This window comes from Hyperolius riggenbachi, chromosome 10 (genome assembly GCF_040937935.1).
Source record: "Hyperolius riggenbachi isolate aHypRig1 chromosome 10, aHypRig1.pri, whole genome shotgun sequence".
Lineage (NCBI taxonomy): Eukaryota > Metazoa > Chordata > Amphibia > Anura > Hyperoliidae > Hyperolius > Hyperolius riggenbachi.
This window is the reverse complement of record NC_090655.1, coordinates 47,840,638-47,852,864: the sequence shown is the minus strand read 5'-3', so window position 1 is coordinate 47,852,864 and position 12,227 is coordinate 47,840,638. Positions and strand designations below refer to the sequence as shown.

At 44.3% G+C, this 12,227-nt stretch overlaps 1 protein-coding gene across 5 annotated transcripts in view; it reads left to right on the top strand.

The window, feature by feature from the left end:
• Positions 1-4,070, top strand: part of PEX5 (peroxisomal biogenesis factor 5) — a 41,769-nt gene extending 37,699 nt beyond the window's left edge. For all 5 annotated transcript variants that reach the window (XM_068258755.1, XM_068258754.1, XM_068258753.1 and 2 more), the window contains one exon: positions 1,075-4,070. In XM_068258755.1, the coding sequence (XP_068114856.1) occupies positions 1,075-1,279 (205 nt within the window). In that variant the 3' untranslated portion in view covers positions 1,280-4,070. The remainder of the gene's footprint in view (positions 1-1,074) is intronic.
• Positions 4,071-12,227: the final 8,157 nt, after the last annotated feature.

Sequence of the window (12,227 nt, the reverse complement as noted above, 5' to 3'; positions counted from 1 at the left end):
CCATAGTTTATAAAGTAACAGTGTTGTACCCTCCTGACATAAACATTTAAAAAGTTCAGTCCCTAAGGTAACTATTTATGTATTTTTTTTTAATTGTAATTTTTTTAAAAAAAATGTTTAATTACAAAAAAAAAAATATGGGGAGTTTGGGAGGTAATGAGTTAATTTTTGTGTGTATAAGTAATGAATTTGTATGTGAAAAATGCTTTAGGGTGTAGTTTTACAATTTGGCCACAAGATGGCAACAGTAACTTTTTGTTTAATGTGACCTCCAAGCGTCCTTCCGGACACTTGGAGGAAGTACTAGGAGGCTGGGAAAGTTTTGTTTTTTTTCACAATGATCGCGCTGCTTATCGGACAAGCAGCGGATCATTGCGGGGCTTAGATCAACGAACGGGAATGGATGGCGCTAGAGCGAGCGGGAGCGCGGAAAGTATGGATTTCTTCGTCCCTGGGGGTGAAAGGATGAAAAAAGGAATGGAGAAATTCGTACGGGTGGGGGTAAAGTGGTTAAGATCCCAGATGACTCCTGCACAAAGTACCGTGATTGCTTGAAGTCTCGTTTACACCCGTCATGTGATGTAGTGCATACCCGCCATCAGGGAGCGCTCGTTGTCATGGGATGTCGCTGGGATCCATCTTCCTGGGTCGTGAGGTGGGTATGAAGCTTTACAGATGGCATATAGGATGCTTTACATCGGACTGTGGGGGAGCAATTAATCATCCTTTTGATGCAAGTAAAGATTCCCCTCTCCTTGAGCTGATAGTTGTTGAACCATCCCAACCGTATTTTCAGCTCCCGGGAGCACTGCAGAAAAACTTGTTCACTGTAGCAAAACTCATCTGCTTTCCTGTAGTGATGCAGAGTCGTAGCCTCTGCATGACCCATCTCCAGTGTGCCTGTGTGAAACTGGAGAGCGGTCCTTCTTTTATACATTTTGTGATAGTGGTCCAATCACTGCCCTGGAGCTAGTATACAATGCCTCAGTTAGGAAATATGAACCTTTGATGAGGATTGTCCGAACAGAGCACCTGCCAGCTGTTAGAGATGACTGTTTGCTTCCTTTTTTACAGGGAGGCAGTGGAGCACTTCATAGAAGCCCTCAGTATGCAGCAGCAAAGTGGCGGTCCCGGAGGAGCCATGTCTGACAATATCTGGAGCACCCTGCGGATGGCGCTGTCCATGTTGGGGCAGAGTAACCTGTATGCAGCGGCAGATGCCCGGGATCTTGCCACCCTCCAGGCAGCCTTTCCTCCTCAGTCTACTGCGGCCCAATGACCACAATCTGAGCTGTGGCCGTGTGAGTGCATGCTGGGAGGTCACCCAGGATGCACTGGGAAAGGAGACGTACAGGAAAGCTCTGGGGTTTCTCAGACTGTTGCAGAGACCAGCAGTGCCTGCTGTGCAATGCCATGATGGTTCTGGCCATGGCAATCATCTGAGAAGACTTGAACTTTCACTCCATTGGCTGGTACAGGGATGAAGGAACTAACTCAATAAGACTCTAAAAGGAACTAGCCATCCAAAAGGGATATTTTAATTATAGGTGGAGTCTGGGGGTTGAGCTATATTCTGCTTTTTTTTTTTTTTCTTTGGAGATTCCAGCGGTGAGAGCTCAAGGGTGGGGGTCATGGTAATGTGCGTGCATGTGTGTGGCAGGTGGATGGAGCTAGGAACTAATGGAGAGATAAAAGAATCCAGGACTGGGCCTCCTGTAATAGGCATGGCAGGTGGTGATCAGGGTTGGAGACTCAGGACCACAGAGATCTCAGCATTGGAGTCTATGAGAGACTGAAGAAGTCAGTAGGAGATTTAACTCTCCAGCCTCCACCAGAAAGTAAAATATCTTACTTTTGGGTGTAGTGATCTTTTAATTAGCCTCTTAATCTTATTTAATTACCTTGTGTGTAAGGAGCCAGAAATGGCGTTGATGTCAGTGATGTCATTGTGGGGGAAGTATCATCCCTTATAGCAACTTACTTGTGTCCTTGTGTACATAACGCAGCTCCACCTAGTGGAGGAAGGGAAGCTTAGCGAGAAACTGCAGCCTTTGTTCACTCCTGGAAAAACTTAGGATCAGGAAGTACTTCTGTCAGCTGCTGTCTAGGTCCCCATCAGAGAAATTGCCTTTCTTCCTTCCCTGTGACAGCTGACATAACAGGAAGTGAAGAGGAAAAGTGGACACAGACTGCATTAACCCTTAGTCTGCCAATGACTATATGCATTTCTGTGTTTCCGCTATTGGCATCTAAGGGCTTTTTAGTTCAAAACCACTTCTGCCTGCTGTAGACATCTATAGACATTTGGCCCCATGTTCCTGTGCTACGGACATCTAAAGGTGTGTAGTGCAAAGTTTAGTGTCACTGCCAATCCCCACTGACTAATGTGGAATTTGGCACATGTAGATATGGGCAAGACATTTAATAAACCCAATTCAAATGTAGCTGGAACTGGCGTATATATAAAAAAAAAAAAAAATGCTGGCAGCCTTATCCAACAACCCTCCCCCTGCCCAAAAAACAACAAAATTGGGCTGGAGTTTCACTTTATGCAGTGGTTGGCTGTAAATAACGGTTTTAACTTGTCTCTAATTCACCTTCAAAAGTTTATTTTAGAAGATACCTTTTTAACTGCAAAATCCACCCTTTCCAGACATTGCTTTTACATCAGCCTACACTTCCACCTGACACTAGAGGTCACTCTTGTGAGATATTTGTAGTGGAATGCTGCACTTTAATTCTGACAGGTAATCTCAGCAGTGACCTCTTGTGGCAGATGGATGTAGAGCCTGCACCAGATTCCTCTTATATGCAGGCTGTGGTATCTGAATATGGAGGAATTTTCCCATTAAAAGGTACTGCATGCAATTTAGTTTTAGGCTACTGCTGCTCTGACAAGGTGAAATGTCTGGTGTTGATATGTTAACCTTAATAGAGCATTGCTATTTATCCACCAGCAACTCATACCTAATACAACAACAACAACAACAACAACAAATAACATTTGTAAAGCGCTTTTCTCCAATGGGGCTCAAAGCGCATAAGCATGGCTCCGACCATCGTGGTACAGAGGAAGAATTTTATAAGTCTGGAAATGCCAGGCTAAACAGGTGGCTTTTCAGTCTGGATTTGAATAGCTCCAGGGATGGTGCTGTCTTTACTGGGTGTGGCAGGGAGTTCCAAAGAGTAGGGGCAGCATGACAGAAGGCTCTATCTCCAGATTTTTTGAGGTGCACTCTGGGAGTGACCAAGTTTATAGAACTTGCTGATTTGAGGTTAATAGCCATCATTCAACAGTATTGTGTAGTAGCTTGACGAATCACGATATCCTCTTCAGCCCCATAGCTGGAGCTCGTATACAGCATCAGCTTGTGGTTGTGGTGTTTGTTCAGTTCTCATGCATCTTGTCATTACTGTCACATATAGAAGCAGCTCAGAGCCAATCAAAGAGAAGGGGAGTGTAATATGCAAACACTGCTAGCTCTACTGACCTCCTTGGGTCAGTCCGTATATGTGGTCAACAAACTTGGGCCTGGATTGATGAAAAATTGTCAGCTGATAAAAGGCAAACCATGAAATTGCATAGGTATCAGGATTATTTTATCTCCTTTATTCACCATATAGCAGGTACATTTTAAGGCACGCATACATCTAATGATTTGGGCAGCAGATTAACAAAGATACAAATCTTTCTCTGATCGGAGAGAGATCTGTTAGATCGGAAATCGGCCTGCGGTTTATAGCAACCATTTCATCAGCATGATGTCTTGTGAAAATTGGCCTTGTGACGCTACCGCCAGCTGATCTCCCCGTTTTATGTCTCCTCGGTGCCCCATGCACTTACACTTTACCTACCGTCGTCCTTGTACTTCTGCATTTGTGCCCCTACGTGGTTGCTGGCGTTATAGTACGTACGTGTGTGTGTGTGTGTGTGACATCACACACAGGCCCCACGTGCTACATGGCAGTAGTCATGTGAGGCCACAATGTGGAAGTATGGCAGACACTAGTGGGCGGTGTGACAGGTAAAGTATAACTGCAGAGGGGAGGGACATAAGGCATGGGGGGGGGGGGGGGGAAAGGTGTTCTGTCACATTCCTGATTATCGCATGCTATTACCACTGCACATTCAATGAAGCACGTTGGTCTGAAATTTTCAAGCATCTCCTATCAATACATGCATGGGTGATGGGTCATGTGCTTGGCAGCACTGGTTTTCATCCAAATATAACTATCGAATTGGATGGTTGGTGGGCCGCCAAGTCGAGTAATCTATGTGCACCCTTTACAGAAGATCTTAGTCTGGTGGACAAGGCACAACGTTTCATGATATCACCCATTAGGCTGAGTATACTGTTGACCGTTTTTGCAGCCTTACAACTTCTAATCATCTAACTAGAGGTGGTAATACAATGGTAATAATTCTGGCAGCTCGGTTGGCATTGGGCCATCTAACACAGCAGGATGTATGTATGTATGATTGGCCAAATTCTGAGCATACTTTTGTCATTAGGCCAAAATTATTAGCTACTCACTGACTACTAACTTTAGAATGCACTCTGTGATATGGTTATATTGAGGATCGCAGACCTTATCCAGCTGATGGATTTTTTTTTGTTAAATAGACCATTTGAATTATTCAACTATTATGGTTAGTCTTCCATGGTTTTTACCCCCGTCACCAAAAATTGAACTTCACCCCAATTAGTAGCTGATACTCCCTTTTCCATGATAAATCTTTTTCTTTTCTCAAACGGATCATTGGGGGGGGGGGGCTGCATGGATAATATTGTGGTGAAAGCCCCCACAGTGTGATGTCAGGACCATGGTTCTGCGTTTCCTGTCTGTGAACCTCATTGCATTGTAGGAAATAACAGCTGTTTCCAACAGCCAAAAAAGCAAGGGGCATCTTCTTCCACTGACCTCACCTGCCAGCAGTAAAAATGTCACCATGTGATAAATGGCAGAATGTGAATCAGGGAGAGGAAAGATTTTACAATGGGCAAACACTGACTAAACCATTTATACATAATTATTGTAAAAATGAAGCACTTTATTACATTATTTTCACTGGAGTTTCTTTAAGGTTCCTAACATTTTTGACACTTTAGCTGTGTCACTTTGATACAGCTGTAACTTTTTACATACTTATGCCATTTTAGTGATTTTTTTTTTTCAGTACATTCTAGGCTTTCTTTGGGTAACATTTTTCTCCCAAAACTATTTTATAGTCATTTTATGGAGTAAAATTACAACGTAAATGCAGAAAATATTTTTTTCATATTTCACCCTTCCTAATTTTCACATGACATGTCCCACAGTTAAATTACCAGCTGAGCATGTGGCAGACTGTTATCCCCAGCCTACGAGTGTGGCGATCGGACGCGTTTGCTAAGGAGACTGTTCAGGGGCCATATTGCTGTACAGTTGTTTCGCTAGGCAACAGCAGTGGTACATCTGTAGAGCACCGGGGCCAAACTCTGACTTCAGCTGTGACCACAGGCAGTGTCGGAGTAGTTATTTTCAGCGCGGTTGGTGCTAACATAGGCTGTAATAGGAGTTATGACTATAGCGGCGCACACTGAGTAACTTCGGCGCTGTCAGAAGACGGAGCGGAAGTTACTTTTAAAACACTATAATTCGGTCTCCAGCTATAACTGGTAGCCAAATTATATCATTTCCCACTATCCACGTGGACCTAGAGGGGGAATAGTAATTAACGTCGCTGGGAACTTGTGCAGCAGCAGGATAAGCCATACCGGCTGTATCCTGCGCCGATTACATATGTATGCAGCAGGGGGGGAAGTTAACTTACCCAGAAGTCTTTGGGGGACATATGCGTTCCATTAGGTGTAATGAGCCGCGTTCCATGACTCACTATCACGCTTCCTTTTTCAAGCCGGAAGGAGGAAACGCGATAGTGAGTCATGGAACGCAGCTCATTACACCTAATGGAACGCAGACGTCCCCAAAGATTTCTTGCTACGTTATCTCCCGCTGCCTGTGGTCACAGCTGAAGTCTTTAGAATTCATTTGAATTTCAAATTCAAGTCCTTCTGGACTTGAAAGCCCATGGCTGTTCCCTACTATCGATGGTTTCATTGGTCCTTCCACCATGAGAAGCTATACAAGTGATCACAATATATTATGAAATACTGTTGAAAATCTGTGGAGCTGCGCACTCCCCCATCTATGCGCCTTCCCCCAGCACTTACCTGTCACTCACCTGTCCACCAGCTTGTGTCTTCTCACCATCCTCTCCATGAAAAAATTGGTTCAACCAAAAAAATAGGTATGTTGTTGACAGCAAGATTTATGTCTGCCCATACTACAGCTGTGGGCGGCCTAGTGGATCGCACTCTTGCCTTGCAGTGCTGGGTCCCCAGTTTTGAATCCCAGCCAGGGCACTATCTGCATGGAGTTTGTATGTTCTCCCCGTGTCCGTGTGGGATTCATTTCAGTACTCTAGTTTCCCCCCACATCCCAAAAACATAGATACTGTAAGTTGTAAATTGGCTTCCCCCTAAATTGGCTGTCTACACTACGTAGATCTTTGACTATGGTAGGGATTAGATTGTGAGCTCCTCTGAGGGACAGTTAAGTGACGAGACAATGTTTGTTGACCACATACACTGACAAGACCCAATGTTGGCACTAGATAAATTTTAAATCATTTTATTTTTCACGTCACTATTACTGAGCATTTTAGATGCTTAATGAGATGTAAATTTGGTGCAAATATATGCAGGCTGTGGTATCTGAATATGGAGGAATTTTCTGTGTTTCATTACGTGTCATAGGTGTAATGAAAGCCGCGTTCCAAGACTCACTAACGCCCTTCCTCCTTGAAAGAGGATGCGCGGTAGTGAGTCTTGGAACGCAGCTTTCTTTACGCCTATGAAACGCAGATGGGACGGAAGACTTCTGGGTAAGTTAACCCCCCCTTTCCTGTTGCTTGTGGTCACAAGTGAAGTCATTAGATTTCGTTTGAATACCGAATTAGAGTCCTTCTGGACTTGTGGGCACATGCCTGACTACGAGTACATACCGTAGTCACTCATAATCAAAATTATAATTAGCACTACCTGGGGCAGAGAGGGGCCAACTTACCTATGCCGCTGCCTATAGCTGATGTGTTCCACGCAACTCCACTACTTCCTCCCTCAAACCCGGAAGTAATGGTGTTATGTAGACGACAAGTGGAATGCGACGGCATATTTAAGTTAACCCCACACACACCCCCGCTGTGGGCAGTAGTATCTCAATTTCGATTACTAGTAGCTACGTATTCAGTTACTGTCACAAATACCCACCATTCATTCAATCTATCTGTGTTGCTTCAGTCACAGCATCGCAAGTAGTGACGTCTTCCATCAATGTTCCAAACTACCACATATCCAGTCACTCAAGTATGTATTAATTGTACACTTTTTGTAATAATAAAATGTTATAAAATGAACAGTCTAAATTTATTTACACTGCAGAAGTGTGGTATGGGAATAACAAACTGAGGTAAAACTTCTGTTTGAGGCCTAATCTCCGACAGGACACTAAAGGGGGCCATACACTTACAGATTTTCCTGCCGATACACAGCCGAATCGGCTGTGAAATTGTCGCGCAAACACTGACCGATCGATTTCCGCCCAATATCGATCGGTCCTGTCCGTGCGGAAGATTTCGCCCAGATCGCCGGCAGGTTGGGAGTGCGTCGATAGCGGTGTTCGAATGACCGACGCAATACATTACCTGTTCCGCCGGTGCGGGTCCCCTGGTCACCGCTGCTCCAGCAGGCTTCACTTCTTCCTGTCCCGGCAGGAAGTTTAAACAGTAGAGCACCATCTACTGTTTAAACTTCCCCCGGCAGGAAGTAAAGTGAAGCTGGAGGAGAAGACAGCGGAGACCAGGGGACTCACACCGGCCGGAGCAGGTAATGTATAGCTGGCGGGGGCGGCAGCAACAGCTCCACAGATGGTGAATCGATTTCATGCTGAAATAGATTCACAATCTGTTTGCAGTAAAGGCAGTCATACGATCCCTTTCTGATCAGAGAGGGATCTATCTGTTGGTCGATCTGGTGGCAAATTGACCAGTGTATGGCCACCTTAAAGCGGTATAGTCACCATAAAAATCAAATTTCAACAGCAACTGGTCTGAGTGTATTAAGTGATAAAGATGCTAAGCCTGCATTCAAAACTTTTTCTGCTGTTATGATTTGGCGTTATCACATACTTAAGGAACAATGGCCCTTTAGTAGTCGTGCCAAAGAATTGCATGCTGGGGGTTCTTTTTATCTATTCCTCCTCTTCCCTTTATTTCCCTGCCAGCTTCTTATCTGAAACCTAATCCCCTAATCACTTGTGTTTACAAGCAAGGCTGAGGCGACTCAGCGATTGGAGGAGACAAGAAAAAAAAGTAAAGGGCAGAAATGACATCACGAGTTAGCCTTTACTGTGGGCAAAAAACATGGCCCCCACCACTAACAGAATTCTCGTCATTTACTATATAACATTCACTGAAATCAAAACGGACAGTATAATACATGTGTTATGTAAGTAGATCAAGTATTGATCTACATATATGTGTTTTTTTTCCCTGGCATAGTATAGCTGATCCTACTGCTTTAACAGTGCAGCAAACAAAATTCCTCCCCCAGAAACATTTGCCACACTGGTAAATTCCTGGTATATTTTGTGGGTAGCATTGCCTCAGGTCATGTATTCTTTACATAACATAATTAAGAAAATAGAAAAAAGTGCAATATGCACTCTAGTCTCTTCCTTTAGTTTAGGCCAGGCCCAGTCATGAATGGAAAATGGGGGGGGGGGGGAATGTCTCCTCAAAATGTATAACCACCACCAGAGAGGAAATACGTTAATGTGCGCCTTTAGATTTATGTGACTAGCCAGTGAAGACTGGCTAGTCACATAAATCTAAAGGCGCACATTAACGTATTTCGATGAACTTTTTATCTTTATAAGTAATCGGAAGGTAATTGTTCCCATAAATGGGTCAATTTAGGTATTTCCTCTCTTCAGATACGATCGTAAAATCCAACTTTCGGATTGTTACATTTTCTTTTCCAATTGACCAAAGAATCATTTTACATCAATTATAGCCACACACTGAACAGTTTTCTGTATAATATGATCATACAAAGTGCATTGAAAGATCACATCTGATGAAAAAATGGTACCGTTAATGAGCTTCTAAAGACACACACTAAGGCCCTGTTCACATTAGCGTTTTTTACAGAACCAGACATACGGATCAGGCAAGCTGAATCTGGTGAAAACGGTCCGTTTTACAGCCAGTGTGCTGTAAAACATCGTTTTCATTGTTTCCTATATGCTGCAAAACCTTCTGTTCCGCTGAGCGAAACTGTCCACAAAATTGGGTCCTGCAGCATTTTTTCATCTGCTTAGCTGAACGGACAACGGAACCGTACATCCAGTTCCGTTGGCAAATGCTAATGTGAACCGGGCCTTAGGTGTGTTTTTTTTTTTCCTATTTAAATATTTAAGAAATACTGCAATTATTTTGCCATCTGCTGGCTTAATGCTCATTGGTGAACCAGCTGATGCAAATTTTTGCTTGGCCAGTCTTACCACTTTGATGTGGTGTAATCTTGCCTACACAATCTGATTATCGTATTCATTCTGTTGACAATCATACTACATGGTGGTGGTAAAATTGGTCAGGGATTTGCCAATCAAAATGGGATGTGTGTATGTACCCTTAAAATTATCCTGGTGCAAGTAAGCAGCCTTCTGTATGAAACAGTTATTTGCATCTCCTTGCTCATACCTACTCACCAGCAAGATTGATGCAATACACAATTCTGAGGGCACCAGAAGCAAGAGGTGTTAGGCCAGGACCACACTTAGCAGAACCGCATGCATGTTTCACTATGTGCTATGGGGCAACTGCATGCAATTCTGCTAAGTGTGACAATGGTCTTATTGTTCATTTAAAACAATACCAGTTGCCTGGCAGCCCCGCTGATCTCTGGCTGCAGTAGTGGCTGAATCGGCCGCCTGAAACAAGCATGCAGCTAGTCCAGTCTGACTTCAGTCAGAGCGCCTGATATGCATGCTTGTTCAGGGTCTATGGCTAAAAGTATTAGCGGTCCATGTAACTCCACTAACTTCCTCATTTGGGTTTCAAGGAGGAAGTAGTGGAGTTACGTGGACCTCAAGTGGAATGCATCGGCTATAGCAGTGATCTGCAAAGTTGGCTCTCCAGCCGTTAACTACGTTCGGACCGCAATGATTGAAATATACGCCCTGTTTTGGTGGCTACCTGGCTGACGGTGTAGATTTCAATCAACCGCCGAGCGTTCTTGCCACCGTTTCCCCTTTGCAGCTCACTCGCTCTATAACCGCTTTCATTGGCTCCTGACTAACTATGTAAGCTGCTCCCATTGGCTTATATTGGTAGGCGGGGTCAGGAGCCAATTAAAAAGTGGCTCCTGACCAGCTCACAGGAACTCTACCGTCACAGAGACAGCCGAGTGGGTGGCCCAGGTTCCCGACTTGCAGAACGTATGTTTGGCGATTTATCGTTATCCATCGGGATTTCACCGTCTGGTACCAGCGGTCTCTGGTCCTTAAGGGGGGCAGAGACTGCTGGTACTTAAGTGGTTAAGGAACTACAAGTCCCACAATGCATTGTGGAAGTCTGACAGCCAGTTATGATTCATAAAGGCAAGTGCATTGTGGGACTTTTCGTTTCTTAACAGCTGGAGATCCAAGCTTGCAGATCACTGGGCTATAGGACGTGGCATAGTTAACCCCCCCCCCCCCCCCCCCCCACACACACACACACACACACACACACACACACACACACACACACTGTGGGCAATGCTATCAAAATTTTGATTACGAGTAGCTACTCGTAGCTACTCGTAGCGCACAACAGCATCTTTGCATCTCACTGACCTTCCATGGTGTCTGTAACAGCATCACGAGTGAGATAAAATGCTTGGAATGAAGAGCTGAAGCCCATGTACATTTTCCAAAGCAATCCTCCTATATTCCTTTCCATTCAGAATTCCTTTAAAGGCTTTCCCGTTAAGTTACTTTATTTAGTTTCACCCAAAGTCCCAATTTACAGCCACAGCTTGTAGAGAGTCATCCTTCCAGCCCCCCTGTGGTTGGAGGGAGGTTTACATTCCATACAGAGTGACTCTTGAGGAATGTAAACAATCCATAAACGCACCAACAGAAACGGGACACAAAGCTGAAGTGGTGATAACATTTAATTTATTTATTATATACAGCTTGTTCTTTTTATTCCATAAGGATCACTATACAATAAATATGTTTCATGGTCACAAGACGAAATACACAAGTCTATCTTCCCCTCCCAGACTGGAGGGTCTCTGTACCCTGCAAGACGATGTGCAAACCTCACTTACGGCGACATTCCGGAGGCCTCCACTGACGGACATCACAAATGGTTCTATGGACACCGGAACCAATGGGGGGAAAGGGGCTGTTGCCTACAGCAACCAGAGTGCAGAATTTACTGTAGGTGCCTAATGTCTCTTTTCTGCAAGTCTCAAACACCAACATGGATTGTTCGGGTATCCAAATATCCTCCCTCTGTGCCGCTTATCCCTACTAGCCAGTCTGTGTTATAGGCTGCCAAGTAATGAATGGAGCCTGGAGGTAGGGAAAATGTGAAGCCAAGCTTGGCGTTCCTCTGGAAAAGTGGTATTTGTATACCAGGGGACCCCACATGTAGGGCCCCAGCTACATACAGAGGACAGAAAGTGCATGTAGACTCCTCTAGGTTCCTGTACTGCTCCCATATATGCAGCTCATGGGGTAAAAGAACACAGGGGAACATGAGGGCTACCATCTTTAGTGACTTTTATAAAATGCCAGTTGCCCATCTGTCACACTAATCCCACCTGGAACAGCCAGTGGAGTCACCAGATCTGCATCCTGATTCTGTGATTTAGAAATACAAATGTTCAATGAGATGCAAATAACTCACAGCGGATGCAAATACGTGCACTGTCATTTGCTGCCAATTTATGCTGCGGGAAAATAGACCAATGGAATGCTGTAGTGGCTGCACTGGATTGGTCCACTTTTAAGCTGCATGAATTTTTTTGCCCCTCATTGACCATTCCTACTCAGGCACTGTTAAAGGGAGTGGATTAGCACGACAGACAACAGGTTTACTAAGCAATGACAGGCAGCCTACATATTCTTTT